General features: G+C 46.0%; 1 protein-coding gene across 16 annotated transcripts in view; it reads left to right on the top strand.

The window, feature by feature from the left end:
- The window catches only part of tcf12 (transcription factor 12), a 367,875-nt gene that overhangs the window by 285,780 nt on the left and 66,455 nt on the right, over positions 1–15,640 (top strand). For all 16 annotated transcript variants that reach the window (XM_038813403.1, XM_038813410.1, XM_038813409.1 and 13 more), the window contains one exon: positions 4,765–4,843. In XM_038813403.1, the coding sequence (XP_038669331.1) occupies positions 4,765–4,843 (79 nt within the window). The remainder of the gene's footprint in view (positions 1–4,764; positions 4,844–15,640) is intronic.

Raw genomic sequence — 15,640 nt, 5'->3', positions numbered from 1 at the left:
ACCCAAAACAGTAGGTTTGAATTCCTTCCAGAACACAGTTATTGCTTTGAAGTTATCAAGTGATCTGGAGACGACTTTTTAACATGCAGAGAGAGCAGACAAGCCTTCTTTTGTCTGAATGCAGCTTCCAACTGTCTAAACGGAAAATAAAACTCAGAGCCACAAACAAATTCCAGCTCAAAATGAAAGTAAAAATTAGAGCTACAGTCCAGCTCCACCCACACAATGACATCGCTGCAGCCATTTGAGAAGACAAACATTTCTTAAAGGGACATTCCCATAGCAACATGATCATTCCTTCATTATTGTGCAGTGGCATATTGATAGGCCAATGGCCAGAATGAATCACTGATGAATAGTGCCGTGTTTTCTTTTATAAAAAAAAAGGGGGTGTATTTTGGTGCAAACCTATTTTATTCAAATTACTTTTAATAATTTAAGTTTCTTTTTCTGATGACCCACGGAGAAAACGACACATGGACAGTAACCCGGGGCCGGGATCGAATCCGGGTCCTTGGCACCGTGAGGAGCAGTGCTAATCACTCTGCCACCGTGCTGCCCTTAACCCTCATAATTTTATGAACTTCTATCAGGTTGCTTCTCAACCTCTGGCGTTACAGTGAAAATAATCCGCGTTTATCGTACCTCCCCTCAAAGCTAATATCCTCCAGACCAGGAAACATCCTGGTAAACCTCTTGTGTACCCCCTCCAAAGCCTCCACATCTTTCTGGTAGTGTGCCAACCAAAATTGTATGCATATTCCAAGTGTGGCCTAACTGAGGTTCTGTGCAGCTGCAGCATGACTTGCCAATTTGTATACTCAACGTCCCGGCCGATGAAGACAAGCATGCTGTATGCCTTCTTGACTACCTTATCCACCTGCGTTGCCACTTTTAGTGATTTGTTGACCTAAATCCCCAGATCTCTCTGCCTATAAGTACTCCTAAAGGTTCTGCCATTTACTGTATACTGCCCACCTGTATTAAACCTTCCAAAATGCATTCCCTCACATTTGTCTGGATTAAACTCCATCAGCCATTTCTCTGCCCAAATCCTCATCACTATCCGCAACTCCACCAACCTTTGTGTCGTCCGCAAACTTGTGAATCAGACCAGCTACATCTTCCTCCAAATCATTTGTTGTCATGTGAGAGTACCTTTAAGAAATGGGTGGTTATAAATGGGTCTGTATATAAGTATCTGTAGTGAGAGTACCTTTAAGAAATTAGTGTTTATTACTGCAGTGATGTCAGAGAGTGGGTGGAGCTGGGCTGTCTGTCAGCTTTTTACTTTTGTTTTAGGTTGTTTGCTGCACGGTGTGTTTTAGTTTTGTTTTCAGAGCTGGATAGCAGCAGTCACAGCCAGAAGGTGATTTGAAACTAATAACAGTAGTGCCTTTAACCTGATATGCTTCTGGTAAAAAAAAATTTAAGTCTTATGGATGTTAAAAGGAAAGCTTAAATGATTACTTAGTGTTGCATTCTTTGGGGCTTGTATTTGAATTAATGGTTGCTAAGATGTTCACTATATGTTTTAAAAAGGTTAACTTGAGTTCATAGAATAAACATTGTTTTGCTTGAAAAAATACTTCTCCATTTCTGCTGTACCACACCTGTTGAGTGGGCCGTGTGCTCCCCATACCACAATCTATTAAAAGTTGTGGGTCAGGTGAACTCCATGATGCACTTTGGGGTTCTCTAAAGCCTGGCCCATAACATTATATACACTAGAAACAGCAACGGTCCCAGCACTGATCCCTGCTGGACACCACTATTCACAGCCCTCCATTCAGAGAAGCACCCTTCATCCGCTTACCCTCTCTTTTGTGACTGAGTCAGTTCTGTATCTACCTTGCCAGCTCACCTCTGATCCAATGTGACTTCACCTTGTGTACCAGTCTGCCATGAGGGACCAGCAGTGTCCTGGAGACTCCAGGCCAATCTTGGACAGTTGGCAACTTTACCAAAGCTACTGAAGAATAAAGTGTTTCTGCAATTTATATTGTAGATTTCATGTGGACCCCAAGTACAGAAAATCTTCAGTGCAATGAAAAGAGCCTAATTGTCCAGAAGCCTGAGAAAATGGACAACTGGAATTGCAAAAAGATCCATTCTGAAGTTCATATAAATGTTGAGTTTTCTCAGTAAGCAATGCCAGCATACCATGAACAATTTTTTTTTTAAAGGGCTAATTCTAGATGCTACTGCAAATTAGTTAGAGCACTTGGGTGGACGGTGAAGGTCCTTGATCTCAAGAATACAGGGATTGAAGAACCTGAAGAAAGTACATGAGCTTTCAATATCCAGTACAAGTGATTATATTTAACCTTTTATAAAATAAAGGTTTTATAAAATTAATTATAAAGTTAACTCTTTAACTCGTACAAGATTTTGTAAAGTATACTTGTATTATCCCAGCCTGTATTGAGTGCATATATTGTGGCAGTTTGCTATTATTTCCATGATGCAGGTTTGAGAGGGGCCACTATGTTTCAAATATATACAGACTTTGTGGTTAAAGATATAACAACTACTAAATGTTTGCATGGCTGGCAGTTATGAAAACCTAACAAAAAAATTTTAAGTAACAGTTTGCCATATAGTTAGCAGCATTTTTATTGTTTTCATTTCAAGGAGATGGTTACCAGAATTTCTACTTCCAAAAACATTCACTTGCTCGTTGTTTAACAAATGCAAAATAGTTCAGTGTGGTTATTGCTCAACACCTAGAGCGACCTTGTGAAGGCATGCGGTAATTCCAATTGTTTTAAAGTAATGAAAAGAGTTTTCTGTTTGTTAGCTTGGGTGTTTTCCCGGATAAGGCTTGTGAGCACATAATTCAAGGCATTTGGTGTCACAACTCGGTCTAAAATGCTAGAACAAATAAATCTAGAGGAAAGGAGCAAAGAGAAAAATTGAAAACAATGTTCACAGAATCCTTGGCAGGGTGTCATTTTGCATTTTCTACCTGGGCCAGATTTCAGGTTTTCTTTCTTTTCAAAACCCTTCAAACTACAATTATTTAAGTCTCAACCCAATGCAGCGACCTGATCTGTCCCAATCAATGCAACTGATATACAGAACAGCTCCCTCTAAGTTACATCCTGGCATACATCCAACAAATGGTAAATCTTTCAAGAAATGAGAAAAATTGAGAAATGTGCAAGATACAATCAGCAGAGAACTAATCCTTTAACGGAGCTCATTTGGTGACCTATCTTGTCATCTCACTACTTTTGGGCAATTTAGGACTATTGTCGGAATGTTTTTTAAGCTGTAATATTGTATGCACATCCTCTGACTTCACGAATCCTGCACCTTTTGATGACTCTCACTCCGAAACAAGTGAGTTTAATAAACCAATCCACAAGGACAACAGGTTGTGTAAACAAGAACAAAAATGTTTTACTACTGGTGTTCCTGCACTCTGATTCCTCGAACAGAACAACATCTAGAATGCCTAGTTTGGTGAAATGAATCTGAAAGGCCAAATCCTTTATTTGTCAGTTAACTGCTGCTTGAGATCTAACTTTTTTCATGGGTGATGGTATACATTTTGCTCACAAAATGCCTCATTTTGCTTGTCCTGATTTTGGTATGCTGCCTAATTGAGCAAAAAGCTCATCAAGGAAGGTTGTGTCACATGATTGAAATACATTGCGGTAATTTTATGAACCAATATATACAAAGTTTCTCTTCAATCTACCGACAAGGCAAATACTTGAACCTTCATGTCATGTTCTTAGGATGCAGAACAAGAACAGCGCACCATCTTGGGCATGAAAGTGTTTCCGAGCCAGCTTTCTATTCTGTTTGGACACTGGACATAGAAGTTTTACGTGGAGGAATATTAGATTACTTGTTATATGTATGGTTGTCTGTACATATTTTTCAAAAGGAATTCTAAGTACCAAAAGGCTTGTTTTTGTTCTCCATCTTGCCCTGTCTTGTTTCTTCCTACAGGGATGTGAATTTTATTAGTTAGTTTGATCACAGGTGATTAATTCTATCTCCTCCTTGCACAGTGATACAGTCATAGTTAATGTTAAGATTGCAAAACTTATTAATAGGTCCAACTTTTAATAGATCACCTAACACTATTGCTTGTACAGAATTACTTTAATCCTTGGGGGCATTTTTTCGATATCCCCAGTTAATTTGTTCCCACCTCTTTGAAGAGACTTTTGATCTGAAAATAATGTCGGCGATGGCAGACATGTCAGCATTTCCAACTGTAAACCCCAGACTTCTGAACTAAAGAACTGTGAATACCACAGTTCCATATTCAATGATGAAAGTGTACTGATTTGGAGCCATGTTAACACTTGACAGTTGCTTACTTGATGCCGGCCAGCCCCACTCTGAGCATGCAGAACGGACTATAAGCAACGCCCTTTAAGTTCCTACCAGATCATAACATTGGCCTGTTGCATGCTTTAGTAACACTTCTGTTTTTTTCGATGTGTACAAGGAGTGTGGTTCAAAATGCTTGTGCAAACCTGGAAGAGTGGTGCATGGTGATCACCTTTGAACCACTGGAGTAGGATCTGAATGGTGAAGAGTAAGACTTCAGGAAATTGTTACAATGGCTAGTGACACATTATTGTACATAGACTTTGGAAAGTTAATCGGCAATGCTGTATTCTGTAGCTCCTTGGAAGTCTTACCAGCTGGGTTGATGGATATAATTTTTCCAGCCAGCAATTGAAAGCAGAAGAAGTGAATTAAAATTTACCTCTTAAATGTGCCGTTTTTTCCCCCCAGATTTATTCACCTGATCACACGAGTAGTAGTTTCCCATCAAATCCATCAACGCCAGTTGGATCGCCATCACCTTTGTCTGGTAAGATTTGACTTGTGTTGATATATTGGAGAACCTAAATGTGGCTGAGAGCTAGCCAAGTGTGTTTATGATCTGGGTCTACAAAAATCTTGAATTTGCTAACACACAATATGCAATGACTATAAAATTAGATTTTCATTTTGTGAACATTTATTGAACAACAAATGGAATTGCTTCCAAATCTTGCATTTGTTTTTACATTGCTTGATATTAAATTGTGACTCTAAAATTGGTTGACCTATGAAATTGTTTGGTGTCCTTTGTGAACAGTTTTCAGAATTATTTTGGGTCACGATTTTTAAGATTTCTATACTTGGAGTTTATGCTTTAGGATGGACACACCTGCCAGTCTGAAGTGATGTGTTTCAAACTGTTCAATTGTGTTTTATAAGGAGCAGCAAAATGCGCTTTTGATAACTTTGGCTGCACAATCTGGAATGTTGATGTTTAGAAATTTCCAGTTTCACTTCCCGTGGCGGCTATGGAGTCAAAGGTTGCACATTTGGCAGCTCCCATTCTTGGTGGTCTTTTGTGGCTTTTAAGCTGGATTTCCATAGGAATTTTCCAGAATAAGGGTGTAAAAATGAGAGGAGAAGGTGGTGACTCCTAGTTTATGGAGCTGCACCTGAGGAAAAATTGAAAAAGGAGAAATCAAAAGTTGGCTGGAAGCGAGGACCAATGTTTGAAGGAGGCAATGGTGGGGAAACAAGGTTTGACCCCGCCAGCTCAATGGCCAACGGACCAGTTGGTGGACTTCTTGACTGAGAAGTTCACTGAACATCGCAAGGAATGTGCAGAGCACCTGACCCGGGCGGTGGACTCGATCAGGGCGGTGGTCGACCGTGTGGAGGAGAGATTGACGACCCACGGACAGGCGATCCAGAGGTTGGAGGAGCTGGCGGTGGAAAGAGAGGAGCAGTCCACTGCGATGTCAGTGGAGATCGGGATGCTACATGGCCAACAGAAACGGCTGCTGGAGAAGGTGGAGTATCTGGATAACCGTTCTCGGAGACAGACTATCCGGATCGTCGGTCTGCCAGAGGGGAAGGAAGTATCGGATGCCGGTGCATATGTGGGAAGATGCTAGAGAAGCTGATCGAGGAATGTACGTTTCCCAAGCAGTTGGAGGTGAACCGGGCCCATAGGGCACTTATGCGTAAGCCCTAGGGGTGTGAGCCCCCGAGGGGTGTGATGGTACGGCAACGTTGGTTCCTAGATGAGGAACGCATCGTGAGATAGGCCAGACAGACAAAACAGTGCATGTGGGAAGATTCTGAGATCCGGTTGTACCAGGACTTGGGAGCAGAACTTGCAAAGAGGAGGGCGAGTTTTAATAAAGTCAAGGCAGCCCTGTACGAGAAGCAAATAAAGTTTGGTCTGCTTTACCCGTCTTTGGGTGACCTATGAGAGTCAGGAGCTATACTTTGGCTTGCTGGAGGACATGACGGACTTCATGAAGGACAATAACTTGGTAAACAAACAAGGATCTTAAACCTTGACTGTGGAGAGCTGATTTAGAAGCTATGCAGTTGCCCTTTTAAATCCTTAGTCTTATAACTCTAATTTACGTTGCGATGTTTGAAAAGCTGTGTTTTTACATGTATAATTCTTTTTCCTTTGGTCTTTTCTATATGGTCCTGCTTGAAGGTATTAGATAAGATTTTAAGGGAGAAGGGGTGGGCCTCTGTGCTTGGACCTTGGGCGGAACTGTTTGTTTTTTTGTGCTTTGTGCCATTGTTTTGGTGACTTATACTAAGAGTGGAGGAGAGGGGAACCAGCAGGTGGTAGGATGCTAAGTGCCGGGGGCGGGAGCTGCCAGGCTAGCTGGGAGGGCTAGTCCACGGAAGCAAAGTGGGGGGCTGAGCTGAAGATTAACATAGTTGGGGGGGGGGGGGAAAGCAGCTGATGAGAAAGGGACTTTCAGGAAGTTAGAGGAGGAGAGTAGATGACGTTAGCTGCCGAGGGACGGGCCAGGTGAGGTTGGGGCATGGGCCAAAGGCTGGCCTCGGAAAGGTCATGGCTTATCGACAGGGGAAGGGGGGGAGGGTTCCCCCCGACCAGGCTGGTTACGTAGAATGTTCGTGGACTGAATGGGCTGGTCAAAAGGGTCCGGGTGTTCGCACACTTGAGGCAGCTGAAGGCGGATGTGGCCATGTTGCACTTGAAGCTGGGAGATTACGTTAGACTGAAGAAGGGATGGGTCGGACAGTTGTTCATTCGGGTTTGGGTTTTAAAACAAGGGGGGTGGCAATCCTGGTTAATAATAAGGTGTTCGAGGTGGGGAAGATTGAGGCAGACACTGGGGAGGGTAAGATTTACTATGATTAGTGGGAAGCTGGAGGGAATGGCAATGGTGTTGGTCAGTATATACACCCCAAACTGGGATGTGTTGCGTTTGTCAGGAGGATGCTGGGGAAGATTCCAGACCTCGACTCACACCAGCTGATTTATGGGGGGATTTTAATACGGTTCTGGATCCGAGACTAGAACGATCGAGTTCCAGGTTGGGAAAAGTATCAGCAATGGCAAAAAAACTGCGGGGGTTTATGGAGCGCATGAGAGGGTGGAATCCTTGGCGTTTTGGGAGGCCAAGGAGCAAGGAGTATTCATTCTACTCCCAAGTGCACAAGGTATATTCTAAGATAGACTTTTTCGTACTTGACAAAACACTCTTAGCAGGGGTGGAGGACACTGAGGTATTCAGCAATCGTGGTGCTGGACCATGCTCCACACTGGATAGACCTACGGGTCAGCACATGAAATACCCAGCGTCCACAGTGGAGGTTAGATGTAGGGCTGTTAGCGGAGGATGAGATTTGTGAGCGGGTGAGGGAGGCCATTTGGGGGTACATAAAGAGCAGTGACACGGGAGAGACCGTGGCAGAGGTGGTTTGGGATGCATTGAAGGCAGTTATCAGAGGGGAATTTATTTCGATTTGGGCCCACAGGGAGAAGACTGAACGGGCGGAGTTGGACAGGCTGGTAGGTGAAATCTTACAGGTGGACAGAAGATATGCAGAATGTCCAGATGAGGAGCTCCTGAAGGAGTGTCAGAGACTCCAAATGGAATTTGGGTTCCTGTCCACAGGTACGGCAGAAGGGCAGTTGAGGAGGGTGAAAGGGGCAATATACGAATATGGGGAGAAAGCCAGTTGGCTTGTTCGCACATCAACTGAGGAAGTAGGAGGCGGCGAGGGAAATTGGGAAAGTAAAGGATATGAGGGGGGAGGTAGTGCTGGACCCGGGAACGATAAATGTTGTGTTTCGCGAATTCTGGTGGGGAGGAGCTTTAGGTATCTGGAGATCCAGGTGGCTAAGGATTGGGGACAGCTCCACAAGTTAATTCTGGGTAAAGCGGTCGATCAGATTAAAAGGAATTTCCACAGGTGGTACATGCTCTCACTGACACTGGCGGGGAGGGTGCAGACGGTGAAGATGACAGTCCTCCTGAGACTGCTGTTTTTTTTTCCAATGTCTCCCGATTTTTGTCCCGACGGCCTTTCTTTAGGAAAATGAATGTGGCGATCTCTGGTTTTATATGGGCTGGTAAAACCCCGAGGGTGAAGACGGCATTCCTGGAATGGGGTCGCGGAAAAGGGGGCTTGGCTCTCCCGAGTTTTATTAATTATTACTGGGCAGCCAACATATCAATGGTCAGGGTAGTGGGGGTGGGGTCAGTTTGGGAGTGGGTAGAGGCGGCATCCTGTAGGGTACGAGTTTGGAGGCTTTATTGACGGCGCCTCTGCTGTTCTTGCCAGCTCTGTACTCCACAAGCCCAGTGGTAGCGGCAGCCCTGAGGGTGTGGGGGCAATGGAGACAGCACATGAGATTGGAGGGGGCGTCAGTGTGGTCACCGATCTGTGACAATCACCGTTTAGTTTCAGGGGGGGTTGGATGGAGGCTTCAGGAGGTGGCAGCGGGCAAGGATTGAGAGATTTGGGGGTCTCTTCATTTAGGGTTTCCCGAGCCTGGGGGCATTAAAGGAAGAGTTTGAGTTGCCGGGTGGGAACGGGTTTCGGTACCTAAAGGTACAGGACTTTGTCCGGAGGCAGGTTGCAAGCTTTCCTCGCTTCCCCTGAGGGGAACAGGCAACGGTGATATCATAAACGGGGATTGGGATGGGGAGGGTCTCTGAGATATATAAGGAGTTGATGGAGTGGGAAGGAGTCCCTATTGGGGAGGTGAAGAGAAAGTGGGAGGAAGAATTGGGAGGGGCGATGGAAATCGAAATATGGGAAAAGGCCCTGAAGAGAGTTAATCATCCTCGTCTTGTGCCAGACTTAGCCTGATCCAGTTCAAGGTGGTTCATAGGGCCCACATGACGGTAGCCCGGATGAGCAGGTTTTTTGCAAATGTGGAGGATAGGTGCGGATGCTGTAGAGGAAGCCCGGCGAATCAAGTACAGATGATCTGGGCGTGTCCAAAGTTGAAGGGATTCTGGCAGGGATTTGCAGCCATTATGTCAGAGGTCTTGGAAGGGAGGATGACTTAGAGTCCAGAATTGGCAATATTTGGGGTATCGGAAGATCCGGGGGGGCCAAGGAGGGGAAGGAGGCCGATGTTCTGGCCTTCCCCTCCCTGGTGGCCCGGAGACGGATTTTGCGGGGATGGAGAAACTCAGAACCCCCAAAGTTAGGAGCATGGATCAGTGACATGGCGGGGTTTCTCATACTGGAAAGGATTAAGTTCGCCTTGAGAGGATCAATTCAGGGGTTCACCCAGAGGTGGCAGCTGTTCATTGACTTCTTCAAGGAAAATGGAACTTCCGCAGTGGGGGGGGAATGGGAGCCATGGTAATGTAAGACAAAGACAGGGAACTTAGTACACGGGTAATTAGGAAATAGATCGGAGGTAGTAGGGGACATTATTTTTAGGTTTTGTTTGCGTGTGTCGACCCGCGCGGTTGTTTAAGGAATGTTAAAGTGTTAAACTGTAAACTGTGAAAATTATAAATGCTTCAATAAAATATTTTCTTTAAAAAAGACATTTCCAGTTTCAATTATGAAAACATGTGTTGTGTTGCATGTTTTGCAAATTGTATTCAATCCCCACTGCACAATGCAACATACTTCAACTTTTAGGATGCCCTCATGATTTTGAAAACCTCTAAATTCTCTTTCCTCCAAGGAATAGAGTTCCAACTTCTCCAACCTTCATAGCTGAAGTTCTGCATCCCTGGAACTATTCTCTTGAACCTCTTCTGCACTCTCTCCAGATTGTTTATTTAACTCATTTGCTGCAGTATTGATCACTGTGAACTGTTAGTCCTAGTGTTAAGTAGATTTGGCTTTGCAGTGGAAGACATTTCCTATCATTTGTTAATGATGAGTATTAGATGCTGATTCCAGCTAAACTAGCTGCTACATGTGTGACTTACTCCAAAAGATGCATTTTGTTTGCTTGGAAATTGGAATCATACAATGGGAAAATGATTTCCACTGGGCTTTAATATACTCATTTTTAAATTGTGACATACCAGTACAATAATTGGAAATCGGTGCTACAATTTTATGAGAGAAGCTCATAATTGTGTGCGGTTTTACCCTTTGTTAAATCGGACGTTTTCATCTGATAATGAACATCCTTCGAGCTAGCACTGAACAGCTGCTTTAGGCAATTTTTGCAGTACTAACTGAAAGCTCCTTGTTGGATTATATAATGAGGGATTAATGAGTCTCTCATTTGATTCAGTGGATCGCATTGCAGATGATACTTGTATCGATATTCATTTAATGTTTTTTATTCCTGAATGCGACTCAAGGTTTACACAGGTGTAATTTGCTAATGATTAAGCACAGAAGCAGCCCTTAAAAAGCTGTTGGTATTTAACACAACACATCTCCCTTTTAAATGCACCTTTTTGTTTAGAGGAAAGACATTAAAAAAAGGACCGCAAAAAAGCACAAAATGAAATTTTTTAAAAACATTTGAATTTGAATTTTTGAATGCGACCCATTCCGCTTTCTAGTTTTGATGTGAACATATGAATGGTGCTTTTGTTTTTTCAAAAAATCAAGGGAGAGGATGATGGCTATGAGAGAGATCCTTGAGGGACTTCCGGTGGTGGCCATGGAGGGGTAGGTCGCACATTTGATAGTTTCCTACCCGTAACGGACTTTTGGACCTTTTTTTCCCCCGGCTTTGTTCGGATTTTATGGGATAAATCAGTGAAGAGTGAGATAGTATGGAGAAGTGGACCAGAAGTGGCCGGATGAGTCGACAAAGTCATATAAGGGAGACGCAAGCAGAGCTGGTAACATGGGACAGCATGGCGGAGGGCAAGGGCCGCAAGGAGACAACACAGTGGTCGATGGAGCAGCTGGTGACGTTTTTCGAGGATTGCTTCGCCAAGCTGAAGAAGGACACGCTGGACCCAATCAAGGCTTCGATTGATCAAGTGGTTCAGAATCAGGAAACCCACGGGAGAGCGATCCAGGAGGTCGAACAAAGTTGTCCGAGCACGAAGAGTATATAATCGTGCTGGAAAACAAGGTGAGGATGATGAATGACCGCCATAAAAGAATGCAGGAGAAGCTGGAGGGCCTGGAGAATAGGTCCAGGAGGCAGAATCGCAGAATTGTTGGCCTCCCTAAAGGCAGTGAGGGATCGGATACGAGGGCTTATGTGACGGGCATGTTGGAGAAGTTGATTGGGGCTAGGGCGTTCCCTCGACCCCTGGAAGTGGCCTCCCTGAAGGCAGTGAGGGATCGGATGCGAGGGCCTATGTGACGGACATGTTGGAGAAGTTGATGGGGGCTGGGGCTGGGAAGTGGACAGAGCGCACAGAGCCCTCGCAAGGAAGCCAGAGCGAACGAACCACCGAGGGCCATGGTGGGACATTTTCACCGTTTTATGGACAAGGAACACGTTTTGTGCTGGGCCAAGAAAGAACGGAGCAGCAAGTGAGAGAACTGTGAGTTGCGTATTTATCAGGACCTGGGAGCAGATTTGGCCAAGAGGCAATCTGGGTTCAATCGGGCAAAAACAATCCTCTTTAAGAAGGGGGTGAAGTTTGGGATGCTGTACCCAGCCCGTCTGTGGGTCACACATGAGGAAAGGGACTTCTACTTCGAAACACCAGACGAAGTATGGACCTTTATTAAAGAAAAGAAGCAGGATGTGAATTAAAAGACATTTAAGCCTCTGAAAAGTTCTGTGGCAACGATTTGTGGTGTTGGATTGTAAAAATTCAAGTAGTTCTGTGTGAAATAATGGGCTGTGTGGATGGTTAAAGGTTGTTTTGTTTTGCAGGGATCTTGTTTGGGGGGGCTGGGCTTTGAATTTAGTTCTGCTTTTTGGGTGTCATTTTCTAAAGTGTTTGTTTCTTCACTGTTTTTTTCTGTTTGTTTACTGGGGAATGTGATGCTGTGAAAATGTTTATTCATGTGGGGGGAGGGGGGGGGGGGAGAAAGAGAGGTGAACAGTTGGGAGACAGACGGCTTGATGCCAGGGGTGGGAGCTATCGAGTCAGCATGGGTCAGCTGACTCTCGGAGCGCAGTGGGGAGTAGACAGGTGTTAAGCTAGAGCTTGACTTGGGGGATTGGGTTTTTTGGCGGTGGGGGGGGTTGGGGGGGAGAGAACCCCCCCCCCCCCCCCCCCCCCCCATCCAGGCTGATCACATGGAACGTGAAAGGACTGCATGGGCCGGTCAAGAGGGTTCGCACATTTGGGGGAACTGAAGGCGGACGTGGCAATGCCACAGGAGACACACCTAAAGGTTGCAGACCAGATGAGATTGAGGAAGGGGTGGGTTAGCTAAGTGTTCCACTCAGGACTGGTCTCAAAGACCAGGGGGTAGCGATCTTGATCTGCAAACGAGTGGTATTCGAGGCAGGGAGAATCGTGTCAGACAAGGGGGGGCAGGTACATAATGGTGAGTGGGAAGCTGGAGGGGGTGCGAGTGGTACTTGTGAACATAAATGCTCCAAATTGTTGTTTGGGACGACGTGGAATTTATGAGACCGGTTTTAGATAAGATCCCAGATTTAGAGTCACAAAACCTGATCAGGGGAGGGGACTCCAATCAAGTCATTGATCCGGAATTGGACCGGTCAAAATCCAGGACAGGGAGGAGGCCGGCTGCGGCAAAGGAATTGAAGGGTTTTATGGAACAGATGGGGGGAGTAGACCCATAGAGGTTTGGACGGCTGAGGACGAAGGAGTTTTCCTTTTGTTCACATGTCCACAAGTAATACTCTCACATCAACTTTTTTGTTCTGAGCAGGGTGGTGGATACTGAGTACTCGGCAATTGCAGTGTCGGATCATGCCCCGCACTGGGTGGATCTACCGGTTAGAATGGAGAGAGGGCAACGCCCGCTGTAAAGACTGGATGTGGGGTTGCTAGCGGATGAGGAGGTTTGTGGGCGGGTTAACAAGTCCATCCAGAACTACCTGGAAACAAATTATACGGGGGAGGTCTCTGCAGCAACGGTCTGGGAAGCTTTGAGGGGAATTAATCTCGATACGGGCCCATAGAGAAAAGGTGGAACGGGCTGAGAGGGATAGATTAGTGGAGGAGATACTCCAGGTGGACAGAGATACTCGGAGGCCCCAGACGCGGGGCTCCTGAGGGAGCGGCGGAGGTTACAGGTGGAGTTTGGGCTGTTGACCACAGGGAAAGCAGTGGAACAGTTGAGGAAGGCAAGGGGGATGATCTATGAGTACAGGGAAAAGGCCAGCAGAGTGTTAGCGCACCAGATCAGGAAAAGAGAGGCGGCCAGGGAGATGGGGAGAGTAAAGAGTAGAGTCGGTAATGCGGTCCTGGACCCAGCGGGGGTGAACGAGGTGTTTAAGGACTTTTATAGTAAATTATATGAATCGGAACCCCCAGCTGGGGTGGAGGGGATGAGGCAATTTCTAGATCGGTTGAGGTTCCCGAGAGTGGAGGAGGCTGGGGGTCCCGATTGAGGAAATAATCAAGGGGCTGGAGGGCATGCAGTCGGGCAAGGCCCCGGGGTCTAACGGCTACCAGGTGGAATTCTATATGGCATTTACAGAAATATTGAGCCCACTGCTGTTGAGGACATTTAATGAAGCAAGAGAGAAGGGAGTCCTCACCCCAACAATGTTGCAGGCCTCGATTTCATTGATCCTAAAACGTGAGGAATCGGAGCAATTGGGGTCATACAGGCTGATTTCTCTACTGAATATGGATGCCAAACTGCTGGCTAAGATACAGGCCACAAGGATAGAGGACTGGGTCCCGGGGGTGATGGGGGAAGATCAGACGGGATTTGTTAAGGGCAGGCAACTCTAGGCCAATGTTCAAAGGCTTCTAAATGTTATTACGATTCCCGCAGAAGGAATGGAGGTGAAGCGATGGGTGCGGAGAAGGCTTTCGATCGGGTGGAGTGGAACTCCTTGTGGGAGGCGCTGAGAAAGTTTGGGTTTGGTGAGGGCTTTATTGACTGGGTGCGGTTGCTCTATCAGGCACCAGTAGCGAGTGTGCGTACGAACCAATTGAGGTCGGGGTATTTTAAACTACACCGAGGGACGAGGCAAGGATGTCCCCTCTCCCCATTACTGTTTGCTCTGGCCATAGAGCCGTTAGACATGGCGCTAAGAGCCTCTAAGAACTGGAATGGGCTGGTTCGGGGGTTGGGGGCGGTGGGGTGGAGCATCGGGTCTTGCTCTACGCAGATGAGCTGCTCTTGTACATTTCGGACCCGCTGGAGGGGATGGGGGTAGTAATGCGAATCTTGGGCAAATTTGGCAGTTTTTCGGGGTATAAATTGAACATGGGGAAGAGCAAGATGTTTGTGATCCAGGCAAGAGGGCAGGTAAAGAGATTGGAAGAGCTGCCGCTTGGAATGGTAGGGAAGAGCTTTCGATATCTGGAAATCCAGGTGTCCCGGGAATGGGAGGTACTGCACAAGTTAAACCTATCCTGATTGGTAGAACAAATGGAAAGGGACTTTAAGAGATGGGTCATGCTCCCGCTATCACTGGCAGGGAGGAGGGTACAGACCGTGAAAATGACGGTCCTCCCCAGATTTCTGTTTCTCTTTCAGTGCCTCCCCATCTTCATCCCTAAGGCCTTTTTCAAGCAGGTGAATAAGATTATTTTGGGCCTTGTGAAATGAAATGAAAATGAATGAAATGATGTGTGGGCGTGTAAAACCCTGTGAGTGGAGAAAGTGTTGCTGGAGCGCAGTCCGGGGGGGTTGGCGCTGCCGAACCTCTGCAATTACTACTGGGAAGCTAATATAGCCATGATCAGGTAGTGGGAAAGGATCAGCATGGGAGCGGATGGAGGCAGCTTTATGTATAGCCTGGGAGCATTGGCAACGGCACCTCTGCCATTCTCGCCGGCCCGATACTCCACAAGTCCGGTGGTAGTGGCGGCTCTGAGGATCTGTGGGCAATGGAGGAGATGTAAGAGAGTGGAGCCAGCATCGATTTGGACCCCGATTTATAACAACCACAGGTTTGAAAATGAAAATGAAAATCGCTTATTGTCACAAGTAGGCTTCAATGAAGTTACTGTGAAAAGCCCCTAGTCGCCACATTCCGGCGCCTGTCCGGGGAGGCTGGTACGGGAATCGAACCGTGCTGCTGGCCTGCTTGGTCTGCTTTAAAAGCCAGCGATTTAGCTGAGTGAGCTAAACCAGCCCCATAGGTTTGTACTGGGTAGGCTAGATGGTGGGTTCCGGAGGTGGCAGGGGGCAGGAATGAGGAGGATGTGGGATCTAGTTATAGATGGGCACTTTCCCAGCTTGAAAGCTTTGGAGGATAAATTTAAATTGCTAGCAGGGAATGGGTTTAGGTATTTGCAGGTGCAAGACTTCCTGAGAA

Source organism: Scyliorhinus canicula, chromosome 12, assembly GCF_902713615.1.
Source record: "Scyliorhinus canicula chromosome 12, sScyCan1.1, whole genome shotgun sequence".
Taxonomy (NCBI): Eukaryota; Metazoa; Chordata; class Chondrichthyes; order Carcharhiniformes; family Scyliorhinidae; genus Scyliorhinus; species Scyliorhinus canicula.
Note: the sequence above shows the minus strand (reverse complement) of the source record. Positions and strands in the feature narration are given on the sequence as shown.